This window comes from Apis laboriosa, unplaced genomic scaffold (assembly GCF_014066325.1).
Source record: "Apis laboriosa isolate Shangri-la unplaced genomic scaffold, ASM1406632v1 scaffold30_cov140, whole genome shotgun sequence".
Classification (NCBI taxonomy): Eukaryota; Metazoa; Arthropoda; class Insecta; order Hymenoptera; family Apidae; genus Apis; species Apis laboriosa.
This window is the reverse complement of record NW_025222776.1, coordinates 414,854-431,036: the sequence shown is the minus strand read 5'-3', so window position 1 is coordinate 431,036 and position 16,183 is coordinate 414,854. Positions and strand designations below refer to the sequence as shown.

The 16,183-nt window shown below is 16.9% G+C and overlaps 2 protein-coding genes across 6 annotated transcripts in view; both read left to right on the top strand.

The window, feature by feature from the left end:
* The window catches only part of LOC122714442 (V-type proton ATPase 116 kDa subunit a1), a 36,414-nt gene extending 34,171 nt beyond the window's left edge, over positions 1–2,243 (top strand). For all 4 annotated transcript variants that reach the window (XM_043935767.1, XM_043935769.1, XM_043935768.1 and 1 more), the window contains exons 8-11: positions 110–339; positions 1,117–1,336; positions 1,495–1,666; positions 1,960–2,243. In XM_043935767.1, coding sequence (XP_043791702.1) covers positions 110–339; positions 1,117–1,336; positions 1,495–1,666; positions 1,960–2,062 — 725 coding nt within the window. In that variant the 3' untranslated portion in view covers positions 2,063–2,243. The remainder of the gene's footprint in view (positions 1–109; positions 340–1,116; positions 1,337–1,494; positions 1,667–1,959) is intronic.
* Positions 2,244–3,962: 1,719 nt separating this feature from the next.
* LOC122714545 (glycerol-3-phosphate dehydrogenase [NAD(+)], cytoplasmic-like) lies at positions 3,963–16,109 on the top strand. 2 transcript variants are annotated; one of them, XM_043935976.1, is made up of 8 exons: positions 3,963–4,119; positions 4,892–5,069; positions 6,854–6,994; positions 7,422–7,563; positions 10,908–11,020; positions 12,620–12,850; positions 13,157–13,356; positions 15,829–16,109. In XM_043935976.1, the coding sequence occupies exons 1-8, from the start codon at positions 4,076–4,078 to the stop codon at positions 15,884–15,886; spliced, it is 1,107 nt and encodes a 368-aa protein (XP_043791911.1). In that variant the 5' UTR covers positions 3,963–4,075; the 3' UTR covers positions 15,887–16,109. The 2 variants fall into 2 exon arrangements, with proteins under 2 accessions (XP_043791911.1, XP_043791912.1); XM_043935977.1 differs by lacking the exon at positions 15,829–16,109 and adding an exon at positions 14,847–15,030.
* Positions 16,110–16,183: the final 74 nt, after the last annotated feature.

Sequence of the window (16,183 nt, the reverse complement as noted above, 5' to 3'; positions counted from 1 at the left end):
AATAATAATTATTATTATAATATAATATAATATATGGCATTTATTTTAATTTTTAGAAAAAAAGGATATATATATTATAATAAAATAACATTTATAATATTATTTGTAGAAATAGATCCAGAACATGGTCCTTCTTGTGCACCATCAGTATTAATTACATTTATTAATATGGTATTATTTAAACCTGGAACTGCGCCAAAACCTTGTTCACCTTGGATGTATGGTGGACAAAGTGGATTCCAATCATTTCTAGTAGTTATTGCTGTTCTTTGCATTCCTTGGATGTTATTGGCAAAACCTATTATGCTAATGAACAATAGAAAAAAGCAACATTATCAGGTTAAATTTTAAATTCAATATAAATATATTTTTTTAATTAATTTTTTTATATATATATGATATATATATATATATATATATATGATATATTTATAAAAATATGAATCGAAATTATAATTTATATAGAGAAATGCATTTATAGTTTGGTAACTAATTTATTTAAAATTATTAGAAACATGCAAAAATATTATTAAATAGAATTATCTATTTTTATAAATTATATATTTTCAAAAATTTTTATATATTTTTATATATTTTATATTAATTCTTATTATTATTATTATTATTATTATTATTATTAAGTAGAATTCTATAATTAATACACAAATTGATATCTAGAAAAAATTGATTTCAGAGAAAACTGTTTGTAATAGTTTATCTGATTCATTGCGTAAATGTATATATAATTCATACATAAATCTTCAATTATCATAATTAGATATAGCAAATTATTTTAGAAAATAAATTATTGTTAATTTTTATATGATATGAATTGAAAGAAAAAAATATATATCATATATATAGAATTTGCTGAAAAAGAATAATTATTAATATTAATTCTATTAACAAATATTTATTTGTTTATTTAAAAATTTGGAAATATTAGATTTAATTTCGTATTATATTTCACAATTTGATAGTTTAAAATATTGAAAATATCTTTTGTTCTTTTATATGTTCTCCTATTTTAAAATACTTTTGTATATTTTGAAAATTAAGAATTAATAATATTACAATCTTGAATGTTCTTTTTTTTTTTTTTTTTTGTTACATTAGTTAAACAATCATGGTACAGAAAATGGAGATGTAGAAGGTGCTGTTGATGCAATACAACCACCAAATGGAGTTCCTCAAGGAGGAGGTCACAAAGAAGAAGAGGAAGATATGGCTGAAGTATTTATTCATCAGGGCATACATACTATTGAATATGTTCTTGGCAGTGTATCTCATACTGCATCTTATCTGCGTTTATGGGCCTTATCTCTGGCCCATGCTCGTAAGTTTAAAAATAATATGTTTATATAATTATATAATTATTAATATTTTATGTAATTACATATATAATATTAATTATATAATTTATAATTATACATAATACAAATTATATATAAATTATAATAAATATATTTTATTGGATATTATTAATTATATTAGAATTATCAGAAGTATTATGGAATATGGTTATGAGAAATGGATTAACTCAAGAAGGCTGGGCAGGTGGTATTATTCTATGGGCTGTGTTTGCATTTTGGGCTGTTTTAACAGTTGGTATTCTAGTTCTTATGGAAGGTTTATCAGCTTTCTTACATACACTTAGACTTCATTGGTATGTTGAAAAATTATTTTGCTTTAAACAATTTTATAAATATATTAAATATTATATATATTAAAATTCAATTTAAAAAAATAAATTAAATTTAATGTAAAAAAATTATAATTTTTTCTAATTAATAGTATTTTATTTTTATTTATTTTTTTTTTTGTAAATAATTAATCTTTTTATATTTTAAAAAATTTTTCTTTAAGAAATCTTTTAGAATATATTTTAATAAAATAAAATATCAAATAAATCATTTTTAATAATATATACTATTATAAAATTGAATTTTTTTTTCATAGGGTCGAATTTCAAAGCAAATTTTATTCTGGACTAGGATATGGTTTCCAACCATTTTCATTTGAAATTATTTTAGATGCAGCACAATCCACTGCAGAAGATTAAAGTATTGATTTATAATACGACGTTCCATTTATTATCAGTGAAATTCTTGTTCTCCATAAGTATAAAATACATAAAATTAATAATATTGTTATAATATTAATAATAATATTATAATATTAATTGTTTTTTACTAATCATAAATTAATACTATGTTCAAATAAATTAATTTTCATTTTTATTTACAAAACAAAAATAATTATAATTCAAAAAATAAAAAATATATTTTCATTTTATAATTATATTTAAAAATTTATTCAATATATTTATTATAAAAATATTTTAAATAGTATAATTTTTAAATAAAATTTGATTATTCAAAATGCTTATGGGGAATTCGCAAAAAAAAATAAAAATTGTAAACTATAAGTGGATCTGAAATATGTAGTAAAAACAACTGTATGTGCATGACATGTATTTAGTTATAATTATATATATATATACATGTTATAAATGTTAACTTATATCATTTTATTATTACATTCCTATCCATTACGTAATAAACAAATAAATAATATAACTTGTATTAATTTATTGAAATGAGTTTTCTTATATATATATATATATATATCATAAATCATTATTTATATAAAATTTATTTATTTGTCTACCACAAATTGATAAAAATATTGATAACCTGATAGATTCAAGTATATTGCAAGTTGAATATAATATCATTTTAAATTTTTCATGAATACTTCAAAAAAATCTAAAACAATATTTAAAAGTATACCTGATATTTTTAAATTAAATAAATTCGAAGATTTGTAAATAAGTATATATCTAAGTATTATTGTAAAGGAGATATCTCTAAATCTAATCAAATTTTATTCCAAATAAATTCAAATTTTTTATTAAAATTATTTATTATGTAATGTATCATTTTAAAGCAAAAACAATCAGTCTACACAACATTAATTCAACTATGTTGTTATTTTTATTAAATAATTTTTATTAATTAAATAATTTTTATTAAATAATTATTGTTATTTTTAATAATTATTGTTATTTTTGTAAACAATTACTTTTATTATTTGTAATATTTATAAAATAGCATTGAAAAATTATATCAGATCTATAATAATAAAAAATATATAATGATTTTAATAAATAAAAATATATAAATTAAAATATATAATATTAAATAAAAATATATAATGATTATATAATATATAATGATAAATATATAATATATAATGATTTTATGTCAAAATTGTTGATTAATTAAATAATCTTAAAAAATAATATTAAATATTTTTAAAAATTTAAAGAAAGAAATTAATTTGTATTTAAAGCATTTATATTGATAAATAGTTACATTAAATAGATATTTTTATAGAAGTAAATATTTACTTCATTTTTTTTTTTAAAATTTTTAATATCTGAAACATTAGATAATATTCCGCGTTAAATATATTTTCTGTAAAATCTATATATACTAATATTCATTTCAGTAGCAATATCAAAAAACAAATTATTATTATTTTATTATAGTAAGAATAGATAAAAAGTTTAAATAAGAAAAAAAATAAATAATATCTATTATCTTTATCTTATGTGTATAAAAATATTTTTTTATTTTTATTAACGTATTATTTCATATTATGAATATTTCTTTGTATCTTAATAAATAAAATTGTTCTTATCTAATTACGTAATCTCCATAAAGTAAAAATTCGAAGACAAAAATATGTTTTTATTATATTTGATATTCATTCGTCGATTATACTTTTGTTTACAATAATAAGAAGGTAAAATTCAAAGACTAATATTTTTTTTTTATCATGTTCGATTTTCATTGGTCGATCATTATACTTTTGCTTACAACAATAACTAGATGCCTATCATTGATGTTTCCATACTCCCACTTCTATATAAAATAACGCAAGTCTTTTACGTTCGAAGTTGTCCAGTCGTCCTCCTGCTTTGACAGTGTGTGGTTATTGTTCGTTGTTTTGCAATCATTTTCATTTTATTCTTTTATAATTTTGTTATTATACTAATATAAATCAAATTATGGCAGAAAAACTACGTATTTGTATTGTTGGATCAGGAAATTGGTAAGTTTTCTTTAAATTGTAATAATATTAATATCTCTAGTAGTGAAATATTATCATTGATTTAGTTAGACGCATTTAAATGTTTTCTATTATAATAATTAATTTCAACGTATTTTATACAAAGATTTATTGGAATATAATTATTAATTAAATCTATTCCATTTTTGATATTGATATATATATATATATATATATATATATATATATATATTTATATACATATACATTTTATTAATAAATATATAATAGAAATAATTATTATCTTGTAAAAATTAAAATATGAAATTCGAAAGATTTTAATTCGATCATATTATTCATATTTGAAAAATATTCATATGCAATGAAATTATTTTGATATTAATGTATAAATATTAATTTAAAATATTTTTAAATAGATCATTATATTATATTACAAAAATATGAAAAAATATGAAATATTATAGAAATAAATATCTAAATTAATAATTAAATAATATTATTAATAAGAGAAATAGCATAATGTTAAATAAAATATATTATTTATATAATTTTAGTTTGGATTTCATATAATAAAATTCTGAAGAAATGAATATTTAATATAATTTTGTTTATTATTTAATAAATTAATAATAATGCATTTATATTTAATACACTCGATATAAAGTAGAAAAATATTGATAGAAATAATTTGAAAAATATTTCATTGAGAAAATTATATATAATTATATATAGACATATGTAGGAATATATTATATAGAAATATTATATAATTTTATTTTCCTATAATTTTTAGGGGTTCGACTATCGCTAAGATAATTGGAATAAATGCTGTTAATTTTAATAACTTCGAGGATCGCGTTACAATGTATGTTTATGAAGAAATAATCAACGGAAAAAAACTAACAGAAATTATTAATGAGACACATGAAAATGTAAAGTATCTTCCAGGACATAAGCTTCCGCCCAATGTAGTAAGTATATATATGTATATTGTATATATTATGTTTTCTCAAAATAAAAAAATTTTTTATGATAAAATCAAATTAATAATAATAGTACATATATCTTACCATTTATTATATTTATGTCGAGTATATATGTGTATATTCAAAAATACTTATAATTTTTCTATTATCATATTTTCGAATATTATAAATATTATGTGAAATAATAAGACATTAAATTTAATTTAATTAAAATTAAAATTAAAATTAAATAATAAGAATTAAATTTAATTATTAAATGATATTATATTTAGCTACTTAATAAATTATAAGTGTATATATAAAAAAATTAATATCAAATTTTAAGTTTCTTTTTCTTTCTCTTTCTTTCTATATATATAAATTTCGTAACATAAATAATATAAAATTTTCAAAAATAATATTTTGTTAAATATAATAAATTTATTTATTCCACATGAATACGTCTAAAACATATAATTTAAACATATAATAAAACATATAACTTATATTTATATAATTTTATTATTTATTATTCTTACTATTGAATGTATTATTTTAAAAACAAATTAAATTTATGTAATCTTAGTAACTTGTAATATACAAATTTATATATGTATCTTATATGTTCAACTTTTTATATAAAAAAAAAATTAATACTCATCAATTAATTATCAATTTATAATAAATTATATTATTTAATTTACAAATAAATTAATTAGTTATTTATTTATTAAAAAAGTTTTATTAATTATTTTTAATAATTCTATAAAATTTAAATAAATTATTTTATATTAAATTGGAGTATTTAAAATAATCTTTTATTTTTAATTTAGAAAATTTTTAACTTCATTCTAATTTTATTTTATAATAAATTATGATAAATGATAAATTATGATTTAATAAATAGAATTTATATTTTTTATCCAACTTCTGAAATACATATCGAAGATATTCAATTATCTCATATTTTATATATATATATAGAAAGAGAAAGAGAGAGAGAGAGAGAGAGATTGATTCGTAACTTTTAGATTCAATGGCTTTGTATAGAAAAACCTTGACTGCATGAAGTTAAGTGATGCTACATATTATGATTCAAACAATATCTGTGTGCGTGTGTGTGGTGCGTGTGCGCGCGCGCGCGCACGTGCTGCTCTGTGCTATATCTATGTATTTTTTTTTAAGTACAAATAAAATGATGCAACATATCTAAAATGATATCTATTTTTTTATATTAATATAACAAATGAATGTTATAATTTATGAAATATTCCTATTTCATTTTAAAATAATTAATTTTAGTTTATGATTAACCAGATTATTCAGTCTTAATGTAATAGAATAGGTTAAAAAATTATTATTTAATGTCATATTTCATTGTTTCATATTATTTTTATTTTTGTCCATGTTAAATTATTTCTTCATGTCGAGTTAGATTTTTTGTGATCTCTTTAGAATATTCAATAAATTTATTTTGCATTTAATATATTAAAAATTATACATTGATATAAATTAAATAAAAATAAAAATTTAAACATATTATAAATAGAAGAGATTAATAAAATATAGGAAATTAAAAGAAATAAGCACTTATATAAAATATTTTAGATATAATAATATCGTTCATTATTAATTTTTTTAAAAAATATAATTTTTATGTGCATGTATAAATATTAATTATAATTAAATGTAATAATAAATAAATATTATATATATAACAATACATAATTAATAATTTGCATATTATTTATATATATAAGTAATATATATATTTAATTTTAATGTTCTAGATTGCAATTCCTGATGTAGTAGAAGCTGCTAAAGATGCAGATATTTTAACTTTTGTAATACCTCATCAATTTATAAGAAGAATATGTAGTGTATTATTAGGAAAAATAAAGCCTACAGCTGTTGGCCTTTCTCTTATAAAGGTATGATTTTATTTTAACCTTTGATTTATTTAAAAATTAAAATAAATATATATATTTTGTTATATGTAGTTTTATAATTTATATATAGTTTTATTTAGAAAAAGAGAATTATAACTTTTTTTAAAAGTTTAATATAAATCATTTATACTATAATATATACATCATAAATTTTATATTTTTATGTATAAAATTCTTTTAACTATAAGAAATTGGGTAATATATAATTTAAACTATATAAACAATAAAAATAACATTTGACATTGAAATAGATTTATCTTTTATTAATTTATTAAAAAATAAATTTATATTCATAAGATTTATATATCAATTATGACACAAATAATTATATTTCATATATAAATATTTCAAATATAAATTATGGTAATATGAAACAAATTTGTTATATTTATTTATTATTATTTTTCAGGGCTTTGATAAAAAGCAAGGAGGTGGTATTGAACTTATTTCACATATAATTTCAAAACAACTTCATATTCCTGTTTCAGTTTTAATGGGAGCAAATTTAGCTTCTGAAGTAGCAAACGAAATGTTTTGTGAAACTACTATTGGTAAATTTTTATTAAATCTCTAAAATAAATATCATATGTGTGCTAATAGTATTATAATTATTTATATTATTTATTTCCACTTAAAAAAATATTAGCACAAGTATTTAATATTTTAAAAAATATCAAAATTATACATTACAATTCTAGATAAATGTTTTTGAACAAAGTTATAAAGTATTTTAACTTTATAATATCATTAATGTTACATTATATATCAGAGGAAATAATATAAGTCAAAGTTAAATAATCAATAATTTATATCATATCGATCAAATTAATAATTATTTGTATTTATAGATGCCATATCTATAAATTCTGAATGATTGATTTTTCTCAAAAATATTATAATAATTTTGTTCTACTATTCTAAATAATGAATATCTTAAAAATTATTAAAATGATTATTAATATTACGAATTGAAGTTATTAATTTGAAATAATTATCATAGGAATTTTTTTTTTTTATATTAATCAAATTTTAACAATACAATGAGATATACTGAGAAACTATATAAGATCATTGTTATTGCAGCAATTGATTATGTTTAATATTTTTGTTCCTAATATATTTATATAATTGTTTGTCTATTTATTAATATCCAATATTATGGATATTGTATTAAGAAAAATATTTTTGAATAATTACATTATCTTTTGCATTTTTTATAGTTAAATTAATATTGATATATTATATTTTTTTTTTATTCGTAGAATTCCATTACATTTTAATAGTTGAAATTTATTTTAATCATTAATAATATATTTGTACGATTATTTATGATTTAATATATAGAATATTCCATTATATTAGGAAATCGTTTCAATAGAAAAATCTACATATAAAAGCAGTAAAAAAAGTTTATATAAATATTTGATTTTGTTTTCGAGTTATAGTGAAGAAAATATTAAATATTTTCGAATGTTGAGATAATTTTATTAGATTAGATAAAAATAATTGAACTAATTTCACTATTTACAAACAAAATTCGGTATCAGACATTCAGAATATGAACATTTTTTTCATTGTTTTCATATATAGATTTATTTATTGAAGTGGTTTCCCAATATATTTGTACATAAATAGGTCACATTGAATAAATCTAACTCGAATTCTAATAATATATAATTTCCTTAGCAGAAATTTAATGCGATTAAAATCATGATAATATAAAAAAATATAAAGATCTATGTAAATACAAATATACTTGTATTGTATTGATAATAATATATATATATAATAATTATATTTTAATCGTAAATAAATATAGGATGATACTTCGAATAATTTCTAAATTATATATTATATAAAAAATTTATATATGAGAATCATATAATTTAAAAAAGATATTTATGAAATTTTAAGTTATGAAATTTTAATTTTAATTAATAATGTTAATTTTAATTATTTTAAATAGCATACTATATTTTTTATACCAAAATATTAAATCGAAAAATATTTAATTTTAAATAAAAAATTGATTAGCTTTAATATGATAAAAATTTCTACTTAACGAATGATTTCATTTAATTTTTTAAAAATTTAATTCGCGTAATATAAAGTTGGAAATTTATTATCATCATAGATTTTTACAAAACAATAATGTTTATATGATAATGCTTATCAATTCGAGTGATTTCTTATCGCAATCATCTATTTCTATTAATTCGTGTAATAATCCGAAATAGTATTAATTGATATTAATTAGTGATATTAATTAGTTATTAATGTAATCAATGATTACATTATAGTCTAATTAAATGACTTCACAAATTTATTCCTTTATATTCTCTTATATTATTGATAATTTACAGTTTTAATATATCCCACAAAAAACGTTGTTTTCTGAATTTTATGAATATAATATCTATAAAAGCTCTTCATTATGATTAATTCATGGATTGAGAAATTATCTGTCTTATATTTGCTTAACTATACATATATGCTTATTATGTAAAGCAATCATCATATTATTATTGATTACTATTGCGCAAAGGAAATTTTTAAACAATGAAATGAAATCATTACGTTTATAAGATAATAACAGAATAAAAACATAATAGAATAAAGACGAATACTTTTTTCACAGTAATATTACAATTAAATATTCTTCGATATTTTAATATAAAAAATATAACATTCCTTTTAAAATAACAAAATTAATCTTAAAATTTAAAATGTTTTTAAAATCTACATATAAAAAAATTCATGCATTTCTCCTTCTCTTCTCTTCTTAAAGTTTTGTTTGAAGAGGCACGTTAAAAATTAATCGAGATGTATATTTGTAAATTGCATATTATTATTATGTATAAGAAATTAATTAAAGATATAATATCTAATATTAAAAAATTAAATCAAAAACAAAGAAAGATATTGAATTGAATTTTTAATTTATTTATTTTTAAATTTGAAAAATAAAAAATAATTTTAAATAAAAAATTTGTATTTTATCTCGTTTTTAATTATATTTTTAAATATGAAAAAAAATATTTATAAAAAAAACTTGATAATTTAATTTATACTAATTAAATTTTTATTCACATTGTATGTAATGTAATCTGATATAATCTATATAAATTCAAATATTGTACTATTGAATTTGCATTAATCAAGATTTATTTGTATTATATAGTTGCAAATACGTGTATATTTTAAATATAGTTGCAAATATGTGTACTATATCATTAAATTGAAAAATGTTTCAGATTTAACGATACTAAAAAATGTTATGGACCATGATGATAATTATATTTATTTGATTTTGAGATGATTTTGAAAAACCAAAAAAAAATATTTTAATTTTTAAAATAGAACTATACACACACACACACACTTTCTTTTTTTTTTCAAGAATAGCTAATAAAGATTTTAATTGAAAGATTTCCAAAATATTATCGATGTCTTTTCACTTTTATTTTCGAAATATAAATTTTTAAAATTGATATTTTGTCAATATTTTAAAGTCATTATGATGAATAATATAATTGATAGAATAAATTTCAATATCAATTATAAAAATATGCGATAATGATATATTATAATGATATATATATATATATATAATATTATATATATAATATATATATAATATATAATATAACATATATATATATATTAATAATTTTCTCTTTATATTTGATATGACATATTTAAATAATTTTTACTATTTGCACACAAATTGAAAAAAATTTCTGTGTACATAAAATTTATATCATAAAATTTTTTGTTATTTTTTATATATTTTTGATAATGTTTAATATGAGTTAATATAAGTTATTATAATATAAGTTTAATGTTTAATATAAGTTATTTCATTTTTTTATAAATGTTGTATTTTAATATCTAGGTTGCAAGGATAAAAATATGGCTCCTATACTGAAAGATTTAATAGAAACATCATATTTTAAAGTTGTAGTAGTTGAAGATGTTGATTCGGTTGAATGTTGTGGAGCATTAAAGGTAAATATATTACACTTTTTTTTTAACAAATTTATTAATAAGCTTTTATAAATTAAAACAGAATACAATAGAAAAGTTATTTCAAATACATATATCTTCGAAATTCATATTTCGTTGTATGTAAAATTATATCTTTTTTTCGTTTATAGAATCGTAATAATGATAAAAAGTTTATATTTTATAAATTTAATTTTTAATATAGAATGTAATAATATGAAGTAAAAAAAATGATTATTTTGTTTTTTTGTAAAAAATAGAGCAGTATATTTAAACAGATAACAAATATGAAAAGAAAATTTTTTTTGATTACATTTTTGACTTAAATTGAAAATTATTTTAATAATGGAAAAATTTTTAATATTTATAATATCATATTTTTAATATAATTATCTATCAAATTTTAATAGGAATTCTACAAATAATATTTCTTCTTTTTTTATTTTATACGAAAAACATTTGTTCAATCTTTTGTATTTTTTTTTGAAATATATAAAAAATTATTAGATATATTTGATATTATTTCATATTTATTTTATATTGAATTTTAAATTTGAAATCTTTGAATTTTGAAACATTTTTATAATTTTTTTGATACATTTTTATAATTATTTGAAATCTATTTACATGAATAAATATAAATTATGAATAAAGATAAATATAAACAAATATAATGCATCACTTCTATACAAATTCTTAATGTATTATATGTCAAAATGTTGTTGAAACTACAACAGATGTTACAAGTATTTAAAAAAAAATACATATCGATCTGAAAGTAAAAATTGATAAAAAAATATTTTCTTCCTCTTTTCTTTTTTTTTTTATATTTCAAAAAAGTAATCAAGAAATATTATGAAAATGAAAAATATTTTTCGGAAATTTTTAATTAAATAAATTATTGCAATATTAAGAATTTAAAAATATATAAAGCGAATAAGATATAAATATAATAATCATAAAAAGGATATATCTCAAAAATATCCTAAATATCCTAAATATATTTTTAATTCAAATAACTTTTCAATCAGATTTATATTAGATAATTTGTAATTATAATATGCATATGAATTATTAATTTTCAATATATAAATAATTATATAAGACATATAATGTACATAAGACATATATCAATATGTATAATTTAATTTAAAATTTAAAAAATAAAAATAGAATACAAATAATAAATATATAAAGATTTGATATAAATATATAAATAGATAAAAATATTTTTTAAATGATTTTCAATTTTTTTTTTTTTATTAATCGGCAGATTCATTCATTTTTTTTTTTAATGAACAGATTTTATGATAAAAATTTGTTTTAATTAAGAATTTAATATTATTTTTTATATAATTTTGTGAAGTTAAAATAATATTTAAATAAATAAATTTTTATTTTTATATAGCAAATTTAAAAAAAAATTTATGTAACTCATAAGATTATAATACGTGATAATTCGATTATTTAATCATGATAATACTTTTCTTAATTTTTTACATTTTTTCATTAATTAAAAAGTTATATATGTATAATATAATATATAATATAATGGAATTAAAAATTGCATATCAAATACTATTTAATTTTATTTTTCAACAGAATATAGTAGCCTGCGGCGCTGGTTTCATCGATGGTTTAGGATTAGGTGATAATACGAAAGCTGCAGTAATAAGATTGGGTCTTATGGAAATAATTAAATTTGTGAATATTTTTTTCCCTGGTGGAAAAAAATCTACATTCTTTGAAAGTTGTGGAGTAGGAGATTTAATTGCAACTTGTTACGGTGGTCGAAATCGTAAAATTTGCGAAGCATTTGTAAAAACGGGCAAGGTTAATTTAAATATATATATTATTAAATTTTAATATTTATTAATATATAAGTCAGTTTTAATTACTATATACTGAATGAAATTGTAAGAACAATAAGTTATTCATATATAATATTACTATAAATATAATAATTTAATTTATGATTTAACTATTGATTTTACAAATTACATGTAACTTTATATATATATATATATATATATTATAAACTTATGCACATGATAGGAGATTAAATAATATATTATATATTATATACTATATTATATAAATATATATAAAAAAATGTATAATGTATTATTTCCTCTACAGAAAATCTCTGAGTTGGAAAAGGAAATGTTAAATGGACAAAAGTTGCAAGGTCCTTTCACTGCTGAAGAAGTAAATTATATGTTAAAAGCGAAAAATATGGAAAACAGATTTCCCCTTTTTACAACAGTACATCGGATTTGTATTGGTGAGACAATGCCTATGGAACTAATTGAACACTTACGCAATCATCCAGAATACATGTAAGCTCATTGTCTCCATTATAATTAATGATGGATTAGTTTCAATCAATATGTATATATATACATATCTAACATTTATTTTAGAATATTTTAGAATAATAGAATAATATATTGTAAAAAAAATTTATTTTTGGAATTAATATATAGTACTATTACATATAAATATAGAAATTCAACGAAAGACATATAAATATGTGATATTTAGTAAATTTGATTTGATATCATAGAAAATATAGGATCTAAGCTTTAGTTTATTTAAAATTTTATTTGTTTAAATTAATATTTTATAATATTTAAAATTTTATTGTAACAATAATATCTTTGACCATGGTCCTATTTATATTGTTATACATTTCATCATATGTAAAAATAATTGGTAATCTATAAAAAGTATCTAAATATTATTACAATAATATGTATAATGTATATAATACATGTACATACCTGTAAATAATTATTATTTACATCAAAAAAAAATTATGTATCTTTTTTCTAAATGCAATACATATATACAATAAAATATTTTAACTTCTGTTAAATAAAATTTTTTTTTAATTAATAATGCATTATATATAATTGTATATGAAAGAATTTTGATAATTCATTAAAAAATTAAAAAAAAAGCATAATATATTTTTTTATATATAATATATCTATATATTAAAAATGATATAAATATTTTTTTTTGTATAAATATTTTCATATATTTTTGTATTAGAATATTTTAGAACAATAATACAAGGCGAAAAAAAATATACTTTAACATATTTTATTTATTTTATTATTTGATCAATCTTTATATAATCTTTATATAATCATTTATATGTAAGATGTAACAATAAAATTGATAAAAGTTGAATAAATATAAACGAATTGTTTAAATATTTTCAATCAAACGTTTTCAAAATGTTTTATGGATATAAAAAAGAAAATAAGATATTTATATATCTTATTATATAAACATGTTTATATAATTTGAATTTTATATTAGAAATTTATTATGTTCAGTATAATAAAAATATTAATTTTTTTAATATCTATTTATTTGCACAAAAATATATTTTTAAATCTTACAATATTTAATAATTATTGATTTAATAAATATTGATTATTTTTTATTATAATAATCGTAAGTCTACTAGTATTTTTTTTTATATTTTATATTTTTATTATAAATTTCCAAAAGTATCTTAAGTTTATATAAAATCTTTTTTTATTACCTTTTTATGTTTTTTATTTTATCTTTTCCATTTTATGCCCATAAAATATTTTTGAAAAAGTTTAACAAAAGAAGCTGAGACACTCTGCTAAATCATATTATTATGTATCATTATTTTGTATGAAAATATGTTATTGTTTTTACGAGAATGTTACAAAATTTTTTTATTAATCTTTCTTTTTATTATTAAGAAATTAATGTTTTCGTCAGTATTTCATAAATAAAATTTGTACATGAGATATTTTTAAAATTTCATTTTTTTTTTAAACAGAGATGAAACAAGAAATTATCAAGAATGTAAATGCTCTATATGAACTACGCAAATCATCTAAAAAACATTAAAATTTATATAAAAATGATTTTTAGTTTTTATATGTATAATATGTACCGCCTTGACAATTTTACTAAAATGAATTTAAGAATCGAAAAAAGAAAATATTATAGAAGAGGAAATATAAGGACCATGGATTTTTATAAACATTATAATTTTGCCATAATAATTGCCAAAGACATTATTAAATTATATAACATTATATAATTTAAATTGTTATTGCTTATTCTCTCTTTTACTTTTTTTTTAAAGCTTATATTTTATATTAAAAAATAGTTATAATGAATATAATAATTTTGGTACACCCTTAACAAAATTATTTAATCATGTAATTGTTTTTTTAGCTGCATATATGAATATGAAATATATAAATATTTTATTCATAAAATAAAATTATAAGTATATAATACATTTAAATATATTTTGTATTGTGCGTTATATTTTAATGAAAATTTTATGAGAATTGTTGTATTTTAGAAATTAAGAAAAATCTACAAACAAATGTTTTAAATATTTCGATTTTATGTTGATAAATTTCATTAATTTATTGTGAATTGTTGTACTAAAATTAAAATTAATTTGAACAGTGTAATATAGACATAACAAATATATGACTATTACTTGTTAATTGATAAATTTTTATTTAGAATTATATTTGTCCTTTTTCCAAAGCCTGTAATTCCAAATAATAATTTAGTCATTGTTAATTACATTATTTTTTTTTTTAATGTAATATATTTTTTTATATAATATATCCTATTACATATATTGTAATATAAATTCATTAATATTAATTATAATTAGATATTATACTACATTTACATATTTAAATTTTGATATATTTAAGGGTGTAAAAGCGTAAAATATAATTAAAAATGCATAAAAGATTCATAAATTTTAATTATATTTGCTTCGTATTTAGGAACAACGACGTTAACGCACCAATACTACAATTACTATCACCAAGATGTCACCTATGAAGATTATTTGGAAGACATAAAAGAAGATTTACATTATTTCGATTTTAAAAACTGTTTTTATTTAAAGCATAGATTTCCATATCTACATTTTGATATGGACAATGTAACGATAACTACAATGACTTATATAACACAGTGATAAAAATTTACGAATAATTGGATACTGGATAAATTTTTTTATGTTTATTTAAAAATAATAAGTTTTAGTAATGGGTGCTACATCTTTGATTATTATTTTGCAAATTAATATAATCCGTTTATTTTTCTATATTCTTATATTTTTATTATTTTATATTT